At 41.6% G+C, this 23,532-nt stretch overlaps 4 protein-coding genes across 4 annotated transcripts; 1 reads left to right on the top strand and 3 right to left on the bottom strand.

Moving 5' to 3' along the window:
- The first annotated feature begins 731 nt into the window (after nt 1–731).
- On the top strand, nt 732–4,807 carry LOC104420992 (reticulon-like protein B16). Its single transcript, XM_010032790.3, has 6 exons — nt 732–949; nt 1,080–1,232; nt 2,027–2,207; nt 2,282–2,423; nt 3,732–3,801; nt 4,220–4,807. Exons 2-6 carry the CDS (start codon nt 1,091–1,093, stop codon nt 4,384–4,386), a joined length of 702 nt encoding a protein of 233 aa, XP_010031092.1. The 5' UTR covers nt 732–949; nt 1,080–1,090; the 3' UTR covers nt 4,387–4,807.
- A 521-nt stretch (nt 4,808–5,328) lies between these two features.
- LOC104420991 (macro domain-containing protein VPA0103) lies at nt 5,329–7,956 on the bottom strand. Its single transcript, XM_010032788.3, has 7 exons — nt 7,569–7,956; nt 7,020–7,068; nt 6,834–6,936; nt 6,596–6,691; nt 6,438–6,512; nt 6,038–6,107; nt 5,329–5,696 (listed from the first exon to the last, which is right to left on the bottom strand). Exons 1-7 carry the CDS (start codon nt 7,890–7,892, stop codon nt 5,622–5,624), a joined length of 792 nt encoding a protein of 263 aa, XP_010031090.2. The 5' UTR covers nt 7,893–7,956; the 3' UTR covers nt 5,329–5,621.
- Nucleotides 7,957–10,599: 2,643 nt separating this feature from the next.
- LOC104420990 (expansin-A8) lies at nt 10,600–12,271 on the bottom strand. Its single transcript, XM_010032786.3, has 3 exons — nt 12,001–12,271; nt 11,356–11,668; nt 10,600–11,222 (listed from the first exon to the last, which is right to left on the bottom strand). The coding sequence occupies exons 1-3, from the start codon at nt 12,131–12,133 to the stop codon at nt 10,919–10,921; spliced, it is 750 nt and encodes a 249-aa protein (XP_010031088.1). The 5' UTR covers nt 12,134–12,271; the 3' UTR covers nt 10,600–10,918.
- A 4,939-nt stretch (nt 12,272–17,210) lies between these two features.
- Nucleotides 17,211–20,929, bottom strand: LOC104420989 (transcription factor RF2b). Its single transcript, XM_010032785.3, has 4 exons — nt 20,098–20,929; nt 18,444–18,576; nt 18,151–18,235; nt 17,211–17,715 (listed from the first exon to the last, which is right to left on the bottom strand). Exons 1-4 carry the CDS (start codon nt 20,532–20,534, stop codon nt 17,339–17,341), a joined length of 1,032 nt encoding a protein of 343 aa, XP_010031087.2. The 5' UTR covers nt 20,535–20,929; the 3' UTR covers nt 17,211–17,338.
- Nucleotides 20,930–23,532: the final 2,603 nt, after the last annotated feature.

Here is a 23,532-nt window from a genome sequence, read left to right as displayed (position 1 = left end):
CTGGGAGGCCTGGACCTACCGAAAAAAGAAAAAAAAAAAAGAAAGGAAAAAAATGAAAAATAAAATAAAAATGTTTAAAAAATTAAAAGAAACAAAAAAGAATAAAATTTACCAAACGTGTTTTCTTCATTTTTTATTCTGACCAAACGTTACCAAACGCGTTCTTTTGTTCAAAAATCGTAACAAACACTTTTTTTGTTTCTGTTCCTTAACAAAAAAAAAGAATGTAAACGTTACCATTCGCACCCTGATCATGTTTCGAAAACATTTACTTATTACGGAACAAATACACTTTTGGCGCAAAAGGCATTTAACGAAATTAGTCGATTTCTTCCTAAAAATAATAATAGGGGTCTACCCTTCGCATGAAAAAACAAGATGCATTTCTGCCTTTTGTTACACGTGATGTGACATGCCGACATTATTCAAATGTTTTTAAAATAGTCGTTTCGGATTAAACAAAAAATTAGCCACAAAAGCATAGACAATTATTAAAAACTCAAAGCAAATGATCACGCAGTGTTTTTTTATTTTTTATTTTATTTTAACTCGGGAAAGGTTTTAATTGATTAAGGGCCACTTTCAGCTCGCTAATCGCAATGCCGAAAAGACGAAAAAGCCGCTTTCTCAAGCGAGGTCGCAGTTTCCGGCCCAATGAGATCCCGCCACGTGTCGAAAGCGACCGGGGTGTGCCGTATACGATTTCGGCACGCCCAGTGCTCTGCACCAACCCGTCGCGACCAGCTAACGACCCCCGTGACGAAACACCGCAAGCTCCGGAGTCTCGCCTTAAAGGAACCGCCGCTTCCCTCCGATCGAATCGCGCCGCCGCCGCCGTCGCCGTCGCCGTCGCCGTCCTGTCGGCCTCGCCGGAGCGGGGAGATCGAGCGCGCGAATCTCGGCTCCCGCCGGCCTCGGGCGGTCCTCTTCATGCCCGCGTTTCCCCGAGGTTCGCTCGCTTTTCTCGACCTCCTGTGCCGAGATTCTTTCTGCGTGTCTCGATTTTGGTGTGTGAAGCTCTCTGGTTGAGTCGGTGCGGTGTTCGGACGCTGATTGTGGCCGGGCTGTGGATGCGGCAGAGCGTTGATTGATGGAGAATTCGGCGGATATTTGCGACAGGGAAGAAGCGGCGCCGTCGGCGCCGTCGGCGTCGTCGTCGGCTCCGGGTGGCTCGGATTACCGGTTGTTCGGCCGGCAATCCACCATCCACCAATGCATGGGCGGCGGAATAGGTATTGCAATTGTTCGCCTCGGCCGTAGATGTTCCTTGAGCTCCTTGCTTCTGTATGCTCGTTTCCTAGTTCGAATCGCTGTTCACAATCGTCAGGCAAAGGCTGCGGTAGATTAGTCGTGCGCTAGGGAAGGTAGAGTCTATTTTCGAAAGTTTCTGCGCTTTGATATGATCATGTTGTGTGGCTCATTTGGTTAAGTGTTTGATGCCTGTGGATGAAGCGGTTTTCACACAGAAGGAACTTGATTCTTATCCATCAGTTGGGTTATTGCCTTACCTGTTACATCTTGTTGGCTCTTCTGCGAAAGTTCGATCAAATGGCGAAATTTGAGCAGTTCTTTCTTCCTCGTTGCCTTTTTTCTTATTCTAAATTGAATAAGCCACATAGGAGGTGCAACTGGGGGCGTGGTGAAGTCATATAGCTATTGGGTTTGGAGATCTGTAGACTCAATATAGTTTTACGTTTTTCTGTTTAAGATCTATGTTCCTTGACCTAGAACCAGTTTGTCTCTTTGATTACTGGATTCACGTGTGAAATCCATCTTCTCTATTGGACAATTCTAGGTGTCTCGGTTATAAGATGCTTGTGACTCCTTCTTGAGGAAGTTTAATTTGTCACGAAGCATTTCTTTTCCCTGTTTGATCAGTGATTAGTTGTCAAAAGAAGCGTATGATTGTGGCAAATCTAGATACATTACCATAACTTTATCGAACCTGTTAAAACATTTTCTTTTTCTGCATACTCATTTTCATTGTACAGTCCTACTGGAAACTTAAATTCTTCTGCTTCCTCAGCTGCCGACGTTCTGTTGTGGAGGCGGCGGCATGTTTCTTTGGGCATCATTATTGTCGCGACAGTTGCTTGGGTTATATTTGAAAGATCAGGATTGTCATTCCTATCAATTTGTTCCGATGTCTTGCTGCTACTAATCATATCACTGTTCATTCATGCCAACTATGCTGTATACCGAAATAGGTATGAACATCCTACTCTTTTTTTAATGGTTACTCTGAAAGCATTATTGTTAATTACTTTTTCATTCTGAGCAGGCCACTGCCAGAATTATCGGAGCTAGTTTTCTCAGAGGAGATGGTTACCAATGCTGCAGCTTCTTTTCGTGTCAAAATTAATAGACTACTGCTTATGGCTCACGATATCACTCTTGGAAAAGATTTTAGACTATTTTTCCAGGTATACTGAGCTGATGTATATGAACTTATGAATGTTTGGGGCGATGAAAGAAATAACTTAGTAGTCCTTCTTCTGTAGGCATTACTTCTTCTTCTTCTTCTTCTTCTTCTTCTTTTCATACAAAAAATGTATCGAAAAATCTTCGAAAAAGTCTTTTCTTCATAATAAAGAAAAGACTTAATATCTTCGGGATTTGATGCTACACCATTGCTCAATACCTTAGGGTATCGACTTTATTACATAAGTGGATTCCTAACTTTTATCTTCTATCATGACATAAGTAAGTAAGCAGTTCTTATTGTATCAGCCCAAAACCTCACTAATTGATCTTTACGGTGCTTTCTCTATCAATTAGATTCTTTATCCATAGAATAAAGTATCTAGGCATATCTATTTCTTCATTTTTTGACTTGTTCCTTTCTTTGCTACAGCTGATAAAAATCGTTTTTTGGAGGATGCATATGTAGAAAGCCTATTTTTTCTAGTATTTACTAGCAGATTCGCTCTTTTCTCTTTCCATTTTTCTTTCTATAGTGGAGATAGTCACACGTAATGATAGATCACAGCCATATTATTAAAAGCTTGTGGTAAAAACGGGTTTTGTTCTAGTGCCCGAAAATAATAAAGCTTTCGTATGTTCTCTGTTACTTGTGTGGATAAGGCCTATGTTATAGAGTATATAGCTTCGATCATAGGGATCAATTACATTAGTAGTATTATCTGTGAGCGTATTGAGCAATATAATAGAGAAGTTGAGATTGTAAATACCAGCATCGTACTGCAAGTAGGTGACGGTGTTGCTTGTAGTTATGGTCTTGATGAAGTAATGGCGGGTGAATTAGCAGAATTTGAAGAGGGCACAATAGGAATTGGTCTGGAATTAAATAATGTCGGTGTTGTATCAATTAATGATGGTTCAATGATGGGAAGTTCTGTATAAGCAACTGGAAGAATTGCTCAAATACTGGTGAGTGCGGCTTATTTGGGTCATGTTATAAATGCTTTGGCCAAATGTGTTGATGGTCGAGGTGAAGGAACCTTATGGTTGATCTTAATGAGGCATTGATCATAGCAAAATTAAAGTTCTTAAAACGAATTGGACACATAAGATAAGGAAGTTGCTGTGGACTAATCAAATTTCCATAGTAGAAGTTCTTGTACAGTTAGTTTCCTTTTCCTTCCATTTTATGTTGCCACTGGGTTGTCCGGTCTCATAGGTCAATCCCGATCACTATACATTCTTTTCTCTGCTGCAACGCATGACTATCCAGTTATAGTCCTCTCAATGACCTTTAGTTTACTTGACAGGTGGTTGTCTGTCTGTGGCTTATATCAGCAATTGGTAGCTTCTTCTCATTCTACACACTCGCTTATATAGGTATGCATATTCCTCTGATTGAGTGCAGGGTATGAGCAGTCATTGTCTGTCATGTGCTAATTCCATTTTGTCTTCAGTCCTCGTTTGTTGATAGATTTTGATCAAATTTGTGTTTTCCCTGATCCCCTGGAACTGTACTTTATTTTGTGGAGCCGTCTCGTGACTTGCATTACAGGTGAATGAGGTTTTAAGGGTTCTGCCCTCCATAGACTCTTGCTATGGTGTCTTGAATCTCACCGAGTTCGCTATCAATGTCCTAACAAATCCATAATCAGGATCAATGTTTCTCATATTATATCTTCCCATGAAGCCTATCTACTTTCTTGGACACTTGACCTCTGTATGATTTGCATAATCTGATTTTTTATTTATCCAACAGATTGGCTTATTTCCAGTGTTTTGCTTAATATGGTGATAGGTACTATAATATCCATCACAGTTCCTGCGCTGTACAGCAGGTACGAGAAACATGTGGATAGGTTTTGCGGAATGCTCCATAGGAACTTTTCGAGGCATTACAAAGTAGTAGATGAAAGTCTTATCAGCAAGCTCCCAAGAGGTTTATCCAAGGACAAAAATATGTGAAGCTAAAGTTGAGTCCAAGACATCCATGCCAAGAGCTTACTACACAATTTAGGCGCTGTTTTGCGGATTGAGGCTCCATCATTGCAATGGGGAGCAAAATGTCATGTCAATCTTGATTGCCATGAAGATGCCTTTGGCTGGTCCCTAGTACTTCACTTCATCAACCTCGTTTTTTCCTTGTCCTATCAGAATGCAATCGGATCGCGGCAGAAGCAGTGTCAACCGCTTGTCTGAACATAGAAATACCCTTCATCGACTTCACAAGTGACTGAGGTTTGTACTTGATGATTTCATCAATCCGACATGTTTTCACGTAGTCCTCTTGCTCCCCAGTCCTTTATTGCAGGAGATAAATATCTCCCTTCTGCCCCCAAGAAACATATGCCTTAATGGGTGAATTTCAAAGGCCTTTTTTACGTTATTTTATAGGCCTCTCTCACGTTAGGAGGGATATCGCAACGTCGGATGATTGAAACTCCAAAGCGTGAAAACTTTTCTGGTTTCTCATTGATAACGGAGATGGGTCCAACGAAACTGGATAAAGAACAAGGGGTGTACTATATAAGTAATCAAGGGAAAGTAAAATGAGATCAGGGAACTGCACGATAACCCTTTCTCTCAAGGTTGCTCTATTCTTCTGCACAAGAGAACAAAGTCTGCCCAGCAGTCCCCCCACTGATGTCTTCTCTTCACCTCTTTGAAGGCCCGCTCAAAGAGTTCCAGAGAAGAAGGGTGCTTTTAGGTTTCTTTTCGCAAACATAACCTCTCTCATCTCCAATCAGTGATATATTAAGGAAGCACGGGTTAAATAAACATAACTGGCAACTTTTAACAATAAGAGCACCTTCGCTTGGGGCAGAGTGTAGGAAAAGAGGCGTTCTTCATGTAGGTTGCTTACTGCGTATCCGGTTCTTTTCATTACCAAATAGGAAAACAACAATATCAGAGCCACAGAATTATCGAATAGGCTTAATATCAGTTCTTTCACACGAAAGAAAAAGTTCGACTGTACAGCACATGCCACAGTCTATGTCATCCATCTTATGCAAAGGCAGCAACATAACAATCTGGACTAGTAAAAGAAGTGATCACTCGGCCAGCCAAGAAACAGAAAATGTTTTGTTCACAAGTTCACCATTATTATCAGCTTAATCATTCATATTATGATAATATCCCCATTTGGCATTTGTCTCGTTCAGTAAATGAGAGATAACAGCGCCACAGCTGGTGAATATCTACTGCTGAAGCAATTCCTTTGCCTTGCTCAACCAAACGTTGTAAATATCATCTGAAAAGAGAACAAAATGTACCTGCAAAAGAAACGGTCAATCTCTTCCATGATAATTCATGTTGAGGAGCTTACTGACTACAGCAATGGTAAGTATTATTGCTTGAAGCACTCAAACTAGAAAGATTGCACTGACATGACCTTAGACAAAATGCCGGGAAAGGAATAGACTACTCTATACTATACATTATCTATCCAAAATAGTGGTTCAGCATTTTTTTCAAGTGCGACTGATGATATCTCACATGGCACTAGTAAAGAAGCACTGCCAAGTGCTACTTTGCTTTTTTAAATCAGTAAGATATGGTAAGGACCTCCTTTCAACTAGGAAGTTGATGGGCTGAGTAATACATTAACACCTACCTCTTTCAAGCCATCTGAGGATTCTTTGATCGTAGAGATAGCTATTGTGGCAGCCTCATCATATGGATATCTGGAAAAAATAAGATCAGGAATAGTAATAGCTTAGAAAACACAAGCACTTGGTCAGACAATTTCTGTCTCACGCACTCACACTGACAAATAGATGCACACATACACAAGAAAAAAAAAAACTACTTGAACCACACTACAAGCATTCCTCATTTTTGCCATAAAGTCTCCTATGGATTTAAAATTTCTAATTCATGAAACATGTAGCTAAAAAATTGGATCATAGTCAAGCACCTACAGAAGATTAATCAATATATTTTCAACTGATGTCCACATAGATGCGACTGGTGTGAACTTAAGAAGTTGAGGTTTACAATTATTGCCAACTTACCCATAAACTCCACAGGATATAGCAGGAAATGCAACGTACTGAAGCTTCTTTTCTTTGGCCACAGTCAAGCTGTTCCTGTAATAATAAGTGCGGAATGATTAGCATTCCATGAGAAATGGGGCAAAGAACTGAATGAATAGAAATTCCCTGCAAGATACCTGTAAGCATTTGTCAGGGACGCTTGAGGATTACTATCGGCATCATAGATCGGGCCAACTGTGTGGATCACATGGGATGCTGGCAGCCTAAAGCCTCTGTTTGAAAAGCATTGGATAACCAGACAACGAATAGATATAGTATGACAAACCTCATTGATTTGCCTAATTAAAAATTGACAAGCGATAGGTTACTGTCCTGGTGGAACCCTAGTATGCAGATTAAGCAGGAAAAGCTTACGGAGTAATTCTTGCTTCTCCTGTCGGGCAGCGGATCCCTGGACGTACTTCGGGGACCTTATAACAAGCTTCTAGGAGTTCTGGTCCGGCAGCTCTATGTATGGCTAATCGGAAAAAAGAGGAGGAAATTATATAGTTTTAGTGTAAAACTAATGACACACAGTTAGCCAAGCTCAAGAGAGGTAACCTCCATCTGCACCACCACCTCCAAGCATTCGCTCATTTGCTGGATTAGCCTACAGAAAAAACATCCACCCTTCAACATCAATGCACTCCTCAACACAATCTCCAAGAGCTCCATCATCGTATAACGTCAGGGTCGCATTCGATCCATTGCGCTCGTATCAGCTTTGTTTTCAACTTCACAATGAGGAATTAGACACGGTCCGGGACAGGACAGACTTTTCCCGAGACTCGAGTCAACATGAAGCATCACGAAATCAACTCATGCAACTCAGAAAAGAAATTCTTTTGATCATCACAAAAAATTGAAAACAGGAACTTGCCGCAACTCGAAGGCTTAAATTCCTTCAAAGCCACGATTCCATACGAAGTCCAAAAGATTCAGCACTTTAATAATCAATCCGAATAAGTTTCATACAGTCTATGCGAACCCAGCTCTCTAGAAGTCAAGCTACAAAGTCAAGAATCGCCCGATCGATGAAGCCAGAACAAATCACAATCACCCCACATGACCCAAAAAGAAAAATCGAAACGGGAGAGAGAGAATACTGACAATGGCATCGGAGGACCCATCGGCGGACCACTTGGTGATGTCCCCCTTCTGGATGACGAGGGCGGAGGTCGGGGAGAGAGAGAAGCTGACCAATTTCTGAGCTTCCACATAGCCTCCTCGACCCGACATCCTCGCGAGCTTGGCTCCCGCAGCAGCGAAGCGAGACGAATTCAGGGTTCGAAGAAAGATTGGATTTTGACGACGACGATGGCCGAGTCCGATCGGATTCGGACAGGGAGAGGAGAAGGCGGAGGTTCTTGCAGTGGTGGGTCTGAGAAATGGAGGTCCGAGTATTGCTGTACAGAGCCTGATGCTGCTCCTCATTTGTCAGTGCCGGGAAAGTCCCGCTGCCTTTTGTGCGACAAAAGACTCGGCGGCCGTTTTTTCTCGATTTTTCCTAGCTACCTGTCCAGGAATCTATTCAATGAAATGAAACGTCGTAAATCATTTGCTGAGATTTTGATTCCACCACAAAATTTCCGCGAGTAAGTTCTCTTCGAGTGATCTTGATTCGATTGCTAAAATAGATTAATAATTTATTGGCTTCACAAAGATCTATACATAATCCGGATGAGTATGGTCCAAATGAACGATTCCCAACTCATTTCGAAAAATTTGAAATCGGGAGTTGTTAATTGATTCTATGAATGCACTTGAGAATCGGATTGTTGAGCTAATTTGGCTGCGTTTGGTTGTGTTCTTTTTTTTTTTTTTAAACACTTTTTCTGTTTTTTTTTGTTCCTGGAACAAAAGAATGAAACGCGTTTGGGTGCGTTTCTGTTCCTTTTGTTTCTGTTTTTTGTTCTTTTTGTTCCTGGAGAACAAAAAAGAAAATGCAACAAGAAACACAAATTTTGTGTTTCTTGTATCCAAACACTTTTGAAAACACTTATTTTCTTTTTCTTTTTCTCTTATTTTCTTGTTCTTTTTTCTTTTGGTCGGTCGCCGGCCTCGCCATGGCCGGCGACCGGCCGACGAGGGACGGCGGCCTCGCCCGGCCACGGCGAGGCTTGCCGGCCCGGCGAGGCCGAGGCTCGCCGTCCCCCTGGCGAGGCCGAGGCTCGCCGTAGCCGGGCGAGGGCGGCCTCGCCATGGCCGGGCGAGCTCGAGCTCGCGCCGCCCGGGCGACTCGATCTCGCCCGGATCCGGCAAGGCCGACCTCGCCCGGCGGTCGGCGAGCCTCGGCCTCGCCCCCGGCGGTGGCCGCGAGGCCGCGCCGCCCGCCCGCCGGGCGAGCTCGGCCTCGCCGGATCAAGGCGAGGCCGACCTCGCCCGGCGGCGCGAGCCTCGGCCTCGCCGGATCAAGGCGAGGCCGACCTCGCGCCGCCCGGGCGAGCTCGATCTCGCCAGATCCGGCGAGGCCGAGCTCGCCCTGGGGCCGGGAGCCTCGGCCTCGCCGGATCTGGCGAGCCGGCGTCGCCCGGCGGTGGCCGGCGAGGCCGCGCCTCGCCCGCCGCCGGGGCGAGCTCGGCCTCGCCGGATCAAGGCGAGCCGACCCTCGCCGGCCAAGGCCTTGGCGGCGACGACCGCCAAAAGAAGAAAAAAAAAATGAAAAAAAAAAAAAGGAAAAATAAGAAAAAAATAGAAAAAATAAAAGAAATAAAAAATTATCCAAATTTACCAAACATGTTTCGTTTATTTTTTATTCCTAACAAGTTTACTAAACGCGTTGTTTTGTTCAAAAATTGTTCCCTGGAACGTAAATACTTTTTTCTATTTCATTCCCTAACAATTTTTAAACAAAACACAACCAAACGCGCCCTTGATTCCCGAGTGGGTTCACGGAATTGATCACATCAAGCTTCACATTTTCTAATAAGCTAAAGTAAAGCAAAAAAATAAATAAATTCCATATTTATAATTGTAAGATTAGTAGTAAAAAGATTGAACTCATATTAAAAGTTGAGAATTGATACTGTGAATCAATGAGTGATGAGTTTGAGAGTCAACTTGTGGGTGAAAGATAAAGAGACGACTTGTATAAGGTGATAGTGAGATAAAACAAGTACTTAGTTAATGGGTGTTGAACTTTAGATTAGGGATTTTTATAGTTTTCTTTTTCTTAAATTTCTTTCTTATCAATTTTTCTTAAAAATTAAATATATTACCGATCTAGTTTAGGTGGATAAGTAGATGATTTTATACCCATAACTGAGAGCTAGAGTGATACTTACTGGTTTCAATAAATTTGAATTAGGAATCGGATTGATTCCCATGGGAACTGCCGGTTCCGATTTGGTCTGGTCTGGTCCGGTCCAATTTTGGGTAGGTCAGGCAACTCCTAATTCTTTTGAACATCTCTAATACGTAGTGTGCATTGTTATCTCAACCCATTTGATAGCACGGAAATATATCAAACATCTTTCGGTATGTTCATAAGTAGGGCCCGCTACTTTCTTCTTCAACATTAATTATTAATTATGGCTTTTCTATCTCCCTTTACTTTCAAAATTCTATTATTCGTACAGCTCTTTGTTTATTGTCTACCAACGCGTCATAAAGAAAAACTATGCGTAGAGTAGAATAGACAGTGAACTTTTAGTAAAAGGAACGAACGATTGAGCACTCATGTAATGCACGAACAGGGCATCACTCTGAGTAGTACCATACTGGGGCTTGGGCTACCAAGGAACTTCCATTTCCATTAGAACTTGGTTTGCATCTCTAAAGGCTGGAGAAGACCTGGGCCCAATTGATTACTAGTTATCTCATTTAATCTATGGCACTTGGCCAGAGTCACACATTATTCAATAGACTCCTATGCCATCTAACCGAAGGCCCAACATTTTCCTAACCAATCTAAGCCCATCAATGTCTCTCGCATACTGACTCATTTGGCACTGTGTCTCATTAGAGTTTATCGACCCGATCAGAATGACATTTCATTTTAGACCTGTTTTACTAGAATTATGGTGACTTAGGACGTATGTTACATGTGTTCCTTGGTTGCGTTCGATGATTTTGCTCTGCGAGAGAGCACCAAAGCACAATCTGAATTAGACATCGAATGGGCCTAACACAAGTGTTCAAATCGAGGGCAACGATATCCCCAATAGCAATCCTGGCCTTTATAAATTCGTAGCCAAAACAATGGAGTTTCCCATACTACAAAGCTCGCATAGTCTGGATACACAAATTCTTAGTTACCTAGCGGGTGCCAAAAAGCCACCTCTGCAATAGGAACGACCCCAGCTGGGCTCCTATCTTCTCCTATACTTTTTCTTTTTCTCTTCTCACTTCACCTCTCCCTCTCTTTCTTGAATACATTGGCACACGTTGGCACTCAAATTCATATACAAATTTATCAAGTACTTACTAAAAAGTCACACCTCGAAGACCTCTAGAGATTCTTAGAATTGAGACCCTTCAAATGTCTGTCCAAACTGCCAATTGGCCGGTGCGGCGTTGTAGCTGGTCACCGTCCTCCCGTCGCTTGTGGTCACCTGGAAGGAGAGAGCCTGGCCGTTCATGTAGGCGTTGCTCTGCCAGTTCTGTCCCCAGTTCCTTGACATGGCTTGCCAACCAGTCCTCGAGCCCTTGATGGAAACGGAATGGACATCACCAGCACCTCCCACGTTGGTGATCAGCACCAAGTTGAAGTAGGAGTGCCCATTGATGGTGAACCTTACCCCTCCTTTCTTCACACACGGAACCCTGTCAGGATCAAGAATGAGCCATAAGTCTATTTCGTCACGCATTGGAGATTTTGTGGACTTTAATGTTGAAACTTGAAAGCCCAATTGGCGACAAATAACCACAAATTTGCAGTGAAACTACTGCTGTTTACCTTCTGAAGGAAACCGGGACAATCCCAGCTTTGTACTGGGCAATCTGCAAGAAAGCAGGCTCGGCCATATCGAAGTGCTGGAGAGGGGGGTTGCACCAGCCGCCATTGTCGTTGGAGAGGGCCAAGTTGGGAGGGCAAAAGTTGGTTGCCGTGACCATGATGGTCCCCGGGAGGCACCACCTGGGGTCGTCGTTGCACCGCATCTCGTAACATGCCCCGCAGCTCAGGCCATTGTTGAACAGGGCAGTGCTCAAAGCTGCAGTGTTGGTGCCATAGCCTTGGCTGTACAGGTTGCCATACCCACAAGCACCTCCTGAAAATTTTTGAACCATTTATACGTGTGATCAGGCACGTAGTCTCAACGTGCCCATGGTACGTTGGTTGAAGTTAAAGTTTCAAGGCCTAAAGTATACTGCTTTTTGAAGGGAAAAAGGTAGCACTTTTTGCTTGTCACATTAGACATTAAAGACTTGTCTTACTTTTTGAATTGGTTTTCACTTTATGGAAAAAGTTAGTTACTTTCCTTATCCAATGGACATTTTGACAAAGGAAATAGACCTAGTCTATTCTTTCAAGAGCTAAAAGTTTAACTTCATATCATATTGGTCTTTTCAGCAAACCCTATTGATCTTTTTTTGAACTTACCCATTGTGCCAGATGCATCGCCACCCCCATAAAATGTGGCATGACCGCCTTCCCAGCCTCCATAATCCCCAAAAGCACTTTTGAGACACAGGAACACAAGAGCAACAGCCGAGATTGCTGCAAAATTAGCCATTCTTGCTTCTTTTTTCTGATGTGGCTTGGCTTTGCTAAAAAAGAATATAGCAGTAGAAAGACAGAGATTGAGGGAGGAGAGGAGATGAAAGCGTTTGCTGGTTAGTGTTTGGTGCTTGATGCAAAATGGGAGATGGAAGGTTCACTTATATAGGCAGCAGAGATTGAAGAGCCTATGAGGGTGTAGGGATTGTAAAGGAAAGGGACAAAAGATTTTAAAAAAGGTCGAAGGCCACAAACAAAGAATCAATTTCTTTCAGGCCTCAAATTTTATTTTTCTTTGCAAGAAGGGATCAGAAATTAAGTGCACATGCATTTGTTCCAATTTGGGCTACCAACTGCTAAGCCTAAAGGGCCCCACCTGCACATGCTCCATCTCAACATCTCCTTGCATTTTTCTTCCTCCTTTTTATTTTTATTTTTACTTAACTTCTATCTTTGAGTGTATAATTTGCATGCCAACAATGCTCTCTTTTTGTTCATTTGCTCCATACGTGCGGGTAATGGCAATATATTAGGAAGTGCTAATTATTCTCCCAAGATTGCGCAAACCAAGATAAACTAAGATGGGATGGAACACAGGGGAAATGTAAAGTCAAGACATTGTGATAGATGATTCAAATAAATAGACCGAGAAATTGTATTGTCCATATACTATATTATATGTCTCTGTCTCAGTGACATATGTCGTAACATTATAGAAATAAAAACCAAAGAACGTTTTATAAAATGAGCAGATATCCATACTGCTCGATCGAAGCTTTGCAATCGATTGAAATGTATATATCATGCAATCTCCATTTATGGCATTATCAAGCCATGTTCAATATAAGGTGCCCTGTCTGATCACTGTAAATTTGGCAAATGTTTCATTGACTTAAGAACTCAACAATTAGAGGGGAGTTCTATGGTAACTGCCACGAGAAGATCCGTTCTTGACTTCAAGACATCTGTTGGGCGTCCTTTGTTTTATTCCCCCGGTTTACGTGTTCATCTGTTGGGTGTCTGTTAATATAATGTTTCTGTCGGCACGCGGACAAGAAATTGCATGTGTGGACTCGGGTTGGTTTCGCACACAAACAACCACCTACCTACAACCCTACACCAGGCGCCAATCATGCAGTGCAGTTACCTAATAGCACAAAAAGAGAAGATTCCTTTGAACTCCCTTCATGAGTATAACCTACTTTCATCCATTCACACACTCTCTAAGAGACCTATGAAAGCCCTCGCCTTACCCTTGTGCCATATTTTGCAGATAGATGTTCAGTCGTTGGCATAGTTAGTAGATAATTATTGAGGTATGATTGAACACATTCGACCATGTGATGGATTGGATTCATGGGGACGATTCGCTTTCTCTTTTTATAGGATTTGATGTGCGAGACATTTCATTTTATGTTAACTAACCGTTGATGTGACAGTCGGAATTAATGACAAAATATGTTCGACTCGATAATTAATTAGTGTCTTGGGCAACTCTACGAGGTGCCAAATGGAGAATCAAGAACCCTAATCCTTGGTACGATAGAGCATTGGTCGATGCTGTTTGGTTGATCAAGAGCTTAAACAATAGGGCTTCACGATCACCCACCGACCTTGACAAGGATTAAGTTAAATCCCATTCGGCAAAGTCTGTCTGTTCTTTATTGTGCCTAATAAGCTATTGAGACATCAAACGACGTGTCGCAAGGAGAGTTCTTGGCGGTTTCTCGGACCAGTTCGTCGGCAAATTATCAGCAGGTTCCTTGCATTATCCTCTCACTAATTGAAGGACAATCAACTGATCAATTATAATTGTTTTCTAATTATACATGGAAAAAAGGAATCAACACTTGTCTTCATCGAGCCATGCAATCTAAATCAAACCAGTCGTTCTTTTTTAATTACTGCTATTATATTCTCATCTGCTATTGTTTAGTACAGGGAACAACAGAAAGAGAGAGCTCGAATTGAAAAGGATTAGGAGGGCCTACCATGTTACGAGCACATGCATGTCCGGGCTTTACGGTCCATCAACATCCATGCATGCATCGTTCTCATGATGTATAAGAAAAACGATATCGGAGGCTCTTATTATTATTTATTTTTCCTAATATAAAAGCCAAAAAAGGTCCCCCTAATAATCATGATACGAAAATTCTCGTCCCGACAAGTGGATAATAGAACAACTTGATAATCAGTATGCTCATTGATTTATTCATTATTTATTGTCTATATAAAATATATGGACCACAACAGATGCATCCTTTTCTACTTCCCACCATGCAAAGAGTTCTCTACCAAATCCTGGAATTTGTCTGTCTTGGACAGTAATTATTTTAATATTATCGAGGAGGTGGGTATTTAAGTATATTTTTCGTAACTAAGTCAAGATATTTAAAGATTAATGTTACAATAAACTATGTATAGGGCAATACTTCTAGCACCGACTTTTGGCAATGCAGTCATTCAATGAATATGAATTGAACCTGATTTAATTTGTACTGAAATTTCGGTGCTTTGACTGCATAGAGAATTGGAAACTGAAGGTCATCAAGGATATGGATAATCCCCTTCTTTTTTATCTACCTGGTGTGATAACCCCGGCATTGGCATCTTCCACCCTGAGTTATGAGATACTCACTGCAGAAGAAATAAATAAGGCCTGCAAAATTTTTCTAGCCTTTCCCTGTTCTTTTTCTGTCCCAGATTCTGCTGATTTCCTCCAAAATGTGTAGGGTCAGAGCAGATACTGTGACCCCCCAGAGCAGCAAGAGGTCCTCTTTACCAGGGACCAAAGCTGCTCAGGATTGAATCAGATCCACAGAAAGGGCATGTGGACTTTTCTCTAGTTGCAGTTTGGTTCACCACCAATGAAACCGCCCTCCACAAGGGCTTGTCTGTTTGTCCCTCTTTGACAGAACTGTTTGAACTGCCCTCAAATACATGAAGTGAACCATTTGGCAAACTGAGCTTTCTCTAGGGTCATGACATATGGCTTGAATGACAGTTGCACATGTAGTCTAGTATTGATGCCATTTCGTGGACAGGCGCAGTTACAGCACAAAAGTCATAGTGACACCACTGGATAATTGTGGGCACTAACATATACGACCCATTGGCTCGCGAGTATGATCCATTTTGGTCCAAGGGAGTAAGACCGCACAAACTATCACAAGCATCTTTCTCCCCTATGTTTGGCCTAATAGAGTTAACATGTCATGTGAGCAATATAGGAGGGTCACGCGTCTTGTCACTAACGAATACAGCCAGCCAAAACCAAATAGACACATGTTGGTTGTAAGTTAGAGGAAGCCTACGATGGATGTGGATGCGCTAGTTAACTCAGATATGACACCAATGTATAATTGCAGGAACTAATGTATACGACCCATTGATTTGTGAGTGTGATCCATTTGGTCCAAGGGAGTAAGACCACACAAACTATCACAAGCATCTTTCTTCCCTATGTTTGGCCTAATAGAGTTAACATATCGTGTGAGCAATATCTTTCTCCCCTATGTTTGGCCTAATAGAGTTAACTTATCGGGTGAGCAATATCTTTCTCCTCTATGTTTGGCCTAATAGAGTTAACTTATCGGGTGAGCAATTTAGGAGGGTCACGCGTCGTGTTGCTTATGGACACGGTTGGCCAAAACCAAATAGACACGTGTTGGTTGCAAGTTAGGAGAAGTCTATGAGGGATGTGGGTGCGTTGGTTAATTGAGATGGCGTTTTGTCATTTGTGCCGCCTGGAGTGCCCATGGACTATGCATAGCACCTATGGCTAGGAGTCCACGTAAAAAAACAACAAAACTACGGAGTTGGTGTGGGTCTATCACTCCAGCTAAGGGTTTGAGTATTCCCATTAATTTTCAAGTGACATTGACTTTTCAGGAGGTTATTTTCAAAAGGACAGTTGATAATGTAATCCAATGTAACAATTGCAGGCAAATCCTGCATCATTCTTTCTTCCGTCCTTCACCTTCGTCTTCTTTCTTTGGGAGAATGAAAGGATTGTGATCAGATGATTCGGTTCCATGCCATGTGCATTGGAGGGGGAAGTCGGATAGGTAGGCCATTGTTGATTCTCCCAAACTGACATGTTAGACGTGTGTCGCTTCCCTACTGAGCTTCATAATGACAGGCAAAAAGGGTATGGCCATATGCTGCACGAGTTCAAAGAGCCGACCCCCCTAAAATTGATTGATAAAAAAAATCTTTCTTTCATAGCGAGGGCAAAGGCAAATTTGCTACTGTCTCAGCTTTTGTGTAAGAAACTAGACGGATTTGACTGGTTACAGTGGACTCGAGCCTTGATTTATAAGGTGGGCTCTTTTTTTTTTTTTTAAAGTTAATATGACGAAAAATCCAAAATTGATATATCTGTAACAAATTTATCCAAATAATTTTTTGACTACTAAAAACCTTAAATCATCGTGATAAATTATCTTCCATTAGTTTTCATTAAATTAGATTAATATCATGAAAAAACCACAAAACTAGTATATTTATGACAAACGGAGGGTAAAATCCCAAATTAATACACCGTTAATTGTCACGTCATCTAATTTAATAATTTGATGGTAAAATTTAAACAAAAACTAACAAATGATAAATTCGTCACATATGTATTAATTTGTGATTTTTTGTGGTAAAATAATTAGTTTACGGTAAATTTCCTATTACTATACCAGTTTGGGGCACTTCCAAAAATGTCTCATGACCTGTCTCATGCAAACATGATGACAACGGCTTGATCAAACTTTAATAAGGATCTGTCGAGTGACGGTGGTTCACCAGCTGTGACGGTTCCTAGAGTTGACAGAAGAAGAGGACTAACACTTTGTGCAAGGTACATTATTTTCTTTGTTCAAAACCTTGTGAGGTGTACTTCGTATAAAACTTGCTTCAAAATTGAAATTCAAAGGCATGTAACATGGTGGCTTTTGACTAAGAGACGCGCATATGATGCACGTTTGTAACTTCCTTTTGGCTGAAGCTATACCATAACGACAAGACACCTCTTGGTCAAGCAAGACAACAAACAACACAACTCTGGGATATTTTTGACACAAAGCTGCATGAGTCCAGGATTTTAAAGAAATCAAAAGAATGGCATTTGCTGAATAAATAATATCTCATAATGTTATGATTACAGAGATCGATCTATAGACAAATCAATGGGGGTGTGCTTCAATAGTGCGACAGCATAAAATTTACATTAGTATGTGCTACTGCTTTCACTTGCTGAAATGGTAGAGCCTTCAGACTTTACAAGATGTGACCCTCTATTACTAATCTCAAGCCCCTCCAATCGACCAAGGGAATCATGCTGCAACAGCTCTGAGAAGCCATGAGAATGGGCAGGCACGGTCGGAGACTGCCCTGAAGCTGCTATGTTCATATGAAACATGTTGAACTGAGGCATTTGCATATTTCGGAAGTCGACTGATCTGGGTTGTTGCTGAGGAGGGAAGAAGGAAGGTTGTGAATATGGATATTGGAGCATTTCCAAATTATAGGTATCGGTTGGTGTCATCATTTCTCCAGTGGCAATTTTGAGCCTCTCTACTTCCTTTTTCAGAGCTTCATTTAAAGCTGCGCTCAAAGTTAAGCAAAAGATTAGCCAACAACTTTGTATGGTACTGTCGAAAGAAAGAAACAAATATGCAATTCCAAAACTTAAAAAGGAAGAACTGGGTGATTACAGACATGAGCACTGAAATTCAGCAAGTCACCATGGTTACCATATTGGTGACATACTACTAATGCACCAGAAAGTGGTTCCCTATGACATTTAGTAACTGAAGATGCAGTTTTGCATATTACTACCAGGTAATCAAGCATTGCAAGTGTGTTAATTGTTGCAGTTCCTTGATCCCGATATGTTTCTAATATGTTAATGTACAAGCATTCATTTAAGCAACAGTTCCAACAAGCACGGAAGGTGCACCTGCCTCTCTGACTGACCTAAGTAAGCACTTATCATTGCGATGGCATTAAAACCTACAAAATATTATGCAAAATGCGTACCATCACGTAACTGAGCTTGTTGTTCCATCACCTGTAACCTAAGCTCGAGCTCTGCATTTTCAGAAGTCAAACCTGTGGTATCTCTCTGAAACATAGCACAGGAAGCAACAGCGATATTAAGTAGTGAGCCAATAACTATGCAAATACAGAAGAACAAATGAAAAGCATAGAAAAGTCCAGATATAAGCGCTGAAAATAATTTGAGAGTTATCATAATGAGAACCAATCTTTAGTTCTGACAGAAAAAAGAATACCAAACAAAAGAAAAATTCATGATCTTGTGAGTTGCTGACCTGAAAAAGTGTGAGCTGAGCAGAAAGAGTAGTTGCTTCTGTTTGAAGGGTCTGCACTTTTCTCTCAAGTTCTGAGATGTACCTTGCTTTTCTCTCTTTTGAGCGAGCAGCAGACTGCCGATTTGCAAGAATTCTGTGAAGAATATCAAAACGTATTTAAGAAACAAAGAGTAGCACAAAAGATATAATGAATCAAAGATTACAAGTCTTACATCTCTCCTCCAATTGGCTAAAATGCAATATCTTAGTAAATTTCTCCTAACAACAGAAACAATAATCTGAAAATAGAAATCAACGAAAAGAATCATTTTTCCATAATATTTCAGATCATTGTGTTCATTCATGTGCATTCTGGAAGAAGAAAAAAAAGGCGGCAAATGATTGTTGAATTAACATCTAACAAGTCACAGAGATAAATACCTTACAGAAGGGTTAATGACAAACTGGGAAAAATTAGAAATTTGAAAAGGACTTTGATTTAGCAAGAGATGAGGATGATGATTCAAGTCCAAAAGTGAAGTGCTTTCCTGACAGTAGGCACTTTCTTTATCCCTCGGATTTCAGAACTTTTAGAAAACCCCCATCACATGATGTTGCAAGGGGCAAGCCAAATCATGGGTTTAAAATAGTTCGAGTGGATGCTATTGTCCAGCATGGTTTCAAAAAAGAGCATTTACTATTATTGCCATCACATCCTGTTCTACAACATGCTATTTCGCATAGGTTCTTCTAATCAAATATATTCCACATGAAATATACGAGAAACAATTTGTCCAGCAAGGCATCCATTCTTGAGAAATGCAAACCATCAAGAACAATCCCGTTTAAAGCTCATTCTTTACCTAAATGCTCTCAAAATAAATTTGTATCCTAAGTCGGCGCCCTAAAAACATCGTATCCTGGCATTATTCTAAGGTTGCATCTCCTGTCAATCTATCTTGTGTCAACTAAGAAGCATAAAGTACAGCCCTGCTGCCCAAGGAAGCCATCAATTTGGGCATTAATTATGAACAAAAAAAATCTGCTTGCTCAGGAAGAGCTACTGTTTAGTTGAAAGCTAATATTCCTGAAACTTGAATCTAATTATACTTATATAAAAGACTGAAAGCAACAAGAGGGACCATGGTATGGACAGAGATTAATATAAGCACCACATAAATCCAGCTAATGCAGAAGTGAACGTATCGAATGGCAAGTCATATAAGTATCATTATCAAGGTAGTCTAATGGCAAGTCATATAAGTATCATTATCAAGGTAGTCGCATCCACAGCAACAATGGTTTAGTTGTATGTCCATCATCATTACAATAGAAACATCCCCCACACCAAACCCATTATTCACACCATTAGCCTGCAACCCAACCTCCATACTATTCTCTGACACCAACATTATGGTCTTAGTCTAATCATGCGGGCGGGGGAGCCACAAAAATTCAACCAGAAGAGCTCGCGCACAATAATCTCCGCGGACAACCCTTTAATCAGACAACAATTAATTCAATTTCCAAACAATTGTTTCCCCAATGCCTCACCTGAGCATTGTTGATTAACCAAATTCAGCCCTTCAAATTAAGAAACTTTCAGCCCAAATGTAATTACAGCCGAGTCAAAGAGCCATGAGAAAAGACCCAAACTTTCAACAATGACACCAACCTCTTGGCTCTTTTGGGATCAACCGCCCACAGCTCCGCCAGCTTATCAGGAGCCATGGCCTTCTTAGCCTCTATCCCCTCCAAGACCGAAGACCCGTCCGCCGAATTGCTGTACCGATGCCTCGGCCTCCCGCCCTTCTCACCTCCTCCGCCGCCGACGACGTCGGCATTGTCGGGCCTGGGGCCGGATCCGGGCCCGCCGTCGAGCTTGTCCCCGATCTTGTCCATGTCCATGTACGTGCTCAGCAGGTCGTCCTCGGACCCGAGGTCCTCGAAGCTCCCCGAGGCCGCATTGTCGAAGGGGTCGCCGTCATCGGGCATCCGGAAACCGACCTCGGAGCGGGCGCGGCGGTGGTGGAATTGGGGCATTGCGGGGTTCCGAGGGGCGGGGATTTGGGGATTAGGGTTTGGGGGATTGGGTGGTTCGGGCAATTCCATTTGGTCCGAGAATCGTGGGGGAGCTTCGGGTTTCCTGGTTTTCGCGTCAAACGATAAGGATCGGAGGAGGAGACAAAAGATGGAATCTTTTTTCGGACAGTGATGATGATTCCTGGCCTTCTCCGATCTGAGTGGAGAAGAAGATGAAGCTCCCGGTTCGCACGTGAAGCGGTGTCGTTTTCCGGCAGGGCCTCTCCTCCTCCTCCTCCTCCTCCTTCATTTTTAGCACTTGTAGTTACCTGGATTTTTGCCTAATTTGAGATGCTAAAGATGGCATCCTCCACCAAGTTTCTTGGTCTTGATTAACGATTATGACTCAAGTTTGAACATAGCCTTTTGTTTTTTGAGTTGAGATGATTATTCAAATCCGATTGATTGTAGGTTTAGATTGATCTTGAATATCGACGACGCTCGATCTCGCGTTAATTTTATGTAATTTGACCTTTGTAATTATGGTTGTGTTTGGTCTAGCCGTCCAACTTGTGCAAAGTGTTTCTCCATTTTGGAACTAGGGAAGAGATTGAATATAGGTGATATTCGGCACAACCCGAGCATGACTTGAGCTAAAGGAAAAGAAGGATTTAGTGAGCTCCATAAATATGAGGGTATGTCGACGTGAAGAGCTTAGAACAAGTCAGATCTATCATCGGATCAAATGCGTAAGTAAGATTGGCAACAATGGTAAGAATGGACAGTAGAAAACGAATAAAATATTATGTCAATCGGTTATCAATTCATATGAAATGATCCGAATGTTTTTATTTTTTTATTCGGATAATCCGTATCGGTGTGCAATATATCTTTTCAAATCATTCACATAGCTGTTTTCTTTAATCCTCTACGTACGTGTGGATTCCTGGCTCTTAAAATCTACGAAAGGACAGGAGTTCATTCACATCTCGACAGGCGTGGTGGGTCATGGACTGTTGAATTCTTGCGACAATGGGCAATATATTCCTTGGGTTGGCAATGGTAAAGCAAGATGACCATCTTCATGTTTAAACAAAAAAGAAAAAAGAGAGAGGAAGAGACATGAAGTCAGTGACAAAAGGCTGTTCAGATGGGCCATAGCTGTCAAATCTGATTTACGTGAACCAGTGATAAACCTTAATCCTAGTCATTTTCAATAAGGATCATAGCTCAAAAACATTTAGTAGCTTGGAGGGGCTAGATGCGCTGGAATCTCGATCACTTAGCGACGCATGAGGCACAAGCCAATAATTATCATGTTTGCTCTCGATTGTGCAAGTCATGAAATTTTTTTTATATAAATAATATCATAATTTTTAATAGTTTCACAAATTAATCATCATGAATCTGACCATCTAAATAATAAGTCTCGCAATTAATTAGACGTTATTGTTGCGCAAATCTCTTGTTATTGAAGGGAATTGCGTTCTTGCTTTTGTGAAGAGATTCAAACTCATCATGAATTCAAATGGCAACTCTCAAATTTTTCGGGAAGAAAAAAAAAACGGGTTTAGTTAAGTGCTTACTTTCCTAATATCTTGAAGCAACATTTTCAACACCGTCCTACCAATCTTAGCAATCGCGAGACGTTCAAGAGACGAAAATCGATGACTTCCAAATCCTGCAAACCATCCACCACGTTATTGTCCGAGTAAACAATCCTGATTTTAGTAGGGTTAGGAGGGAGTAGGTGAAGATAACACAATAAAGGCACGGTCGTCTAGTGATGGAACCGGGGAGAGAGAGAGAGATCTTATGTGTATGATTTGAGAATTCCGTGGCCCATGAATTGGAAATTTTGATGGGGACATCAGCCAATGAAGCACGCTGGTGTTTGGCCAATGGTAAGAAATTTTGATTTGAAACATCGGAGCCCCAGGAGACGATCCACACCCATGTGCCCCCTAAACCTAGTCTTTTCCTTCACAAGCCACACAGGCCTTTGAACTTTTATCCCTTGCTGTGGTCACAAAGTGTGGGAGTAATTAAAGAAAAACGGAGCGTCGCTTTCGTGGGGGGAAACCATCACAAGAGTTATGGAGTGAATGAATCCAAAGCTCCTTTCACTCGCATAATTGAATAGCTTGTCTAGCTCCCTTTGTCTAGAAATAGCCGAGGTCATTGTGCGTCTAGACCCCGTTTTGCGTTCTTGATACGGTAGAACAAAGACTACTCAAATTAATGTCGGTCGATTGACGAAGACTTGGCTTCTTTATCAATATGATCTGATGTTTTGGCATTGCATATTTCTTTTTTCCCCTTATTGGTATTGTCAACGTTTATTAATTGAAGTGGTTGCCCCCATTGTAGCAATTGACAATGTAACGGGTATTTTGACTTTTATCTATATGTAATTTGTTACCAGGACATTAACTTAGCTTAATGTCCCATGGGAACTGTGGTGAGTGCCTCCATAACTCTATGGTCCAACCAATGATGAAGGTAATAGAGGATTTAAAGAAGCTAACTTGTGGGGAAAGCTCGAAGCGTTTAGAAAAGTATGCAGAAAATTAGGCGAAGTTTGAAAGTTTGTGCCTGCTTCAACAAAGATGACAAGTTTAATATTGCAAGTTGAGACAACTTAGATGATGAATATGGACAAGCTTCTAAGGAAGATGTTTCCTAGTGTATCGATCCAAAATGCACCTAATCCTTTTAATAATATGTTCATGCTACTCCATTTCTTCAATACATTTTTCTTCTTTCACGTCATCTTTGATGCTTACACTAAGGCCCTATTTGGTAACCATCCAAACATGGCCAAATTCTGATTTTTTGTTCTTAGAATCAATTTGGCCCAGAATCGCGTTTGGTAAAATTTTTGTTCTCGAGCAGTTGAGAGTAGAATCAAGAATAAAAATATATATATGATTCTTGTTCCAATCGAAATTGAGAATCAAAACTCTTTTTCTTCTCTTTTCTTTTTCTTCATCAACCGCCATCCCGCAACCGTTGCCCGCCGCCGCCCGCTTGCCGTTGGTCGCCGCCATCCGTTGCCACCGGTCGCCGGTAGCCGGTTCGGCGAGCT

The sequence above is a fragment of the Eucalyptus grandis genome, chromosome 10 (genome assembly GCF_016545825.1).
Source record: "Eucalyptus grandis isolate ANBG69807.140 chromosome 10, ASM1654582v1, whole genome shotgun sequence".
NCBI lineage: Eukaryota > Viridiplantae > Streptophyta > Magnoliopsida > Myrtales > Myrtaceae > Eucalyptus > Eucalyptus grandis.
This window is presented reverse-complemented; position numbering and strand designations above follow the sequence as displayed.

Excerpts from the sequence above, each read along its gene's own strand:
- LOC104420992 (XM_010032790.3), top strand. The coding sequence starts at position 1,091 with ATGGAGAATTCGGCGGATATTTGCGACAGGGAAGAAGCGGCGCCGTCG. Across the intron at positions 2,424-3,731 it reads ATTTTAGACTATTTTTCCAG|GTGGTTGTCTGTCTGTGGCT; the intron begins GTATACTGAGCT and ends TTTACTTGACAG. Across the intron at positions 3,802-4,219 it reads CTACACACTCGCTTATATAG|GTACTATAATATCCATCACA; the intron begins GTATGCATATTC and ends ATATGGTGATAG.
- LOC104420991 (XM_010032788.3), bottom strand. The coding sequence starts at position 7,892 with ATGAGGAGCAGCATCAGGCTCTGTACAGCAATACTCGGACCTCCATTT. Across the intron at positions 6,937-7,019 it reads AGGTGGTGGTGCAGATGGAG|CCATACATAGAGCTGCCGGA; the intron begins GTTACCTCTCTT and ends TTTTCCGATTAG. Across the intron at positions 6,108-6,437 it reads ATATCCTGTGGAGTTTATGG|ATATCCATATGATGAGGCTG; the intron begins GTAAGTTGGCAA and ends TATTTTTTCCAG.
- LOC104420990 (XM_010032786.3), bottom strand. The coding sequence starts at position 12,133 with ATGGCTAATTTTGCAGCAATCTCGGCTGTTGCTCTTGTGTTCCTGTGT. Across the intron at positions 11,669-12,000 it reads CGATGCATCTGGCACAATGG|GAGGTGCTTGTGGGTATGGC; the intron begins GTAAGTTCAAAA and ends AAAAATTTTCAG. Across the intron at positions 11,223-11,355 it reads GTCCCGGTTTCCTTCAGAAG|GGTTCCGTGTGTGAAGAAAG; the intron begins GTAAACAGCAGT and ends TGATCCTGACAG.
- LOC104420989 (XM_010032785.3), bottom strand. The coding sequence starts at position 20,534 with ATGGAATTGCCCGAACCACCCAATCCCCCAAACCCTAATCCCCAAATC. Across the intron at positions 18,236-18,443 it reads CTCAGCTCACACTTTTTCAG|AGAGATACCACAGGTTTGAC; the intron begins GTCAGCAACTCA and ends GCTATGTTTCAG. Across the intron at positions 17,716-18,150 it reads ACAAGCTCAGTTACGTGATG|CTTTAAATGAAGCTCTGAAA; the intron begins GTACGCATTTTG and ends CTTTGAGCGCAG.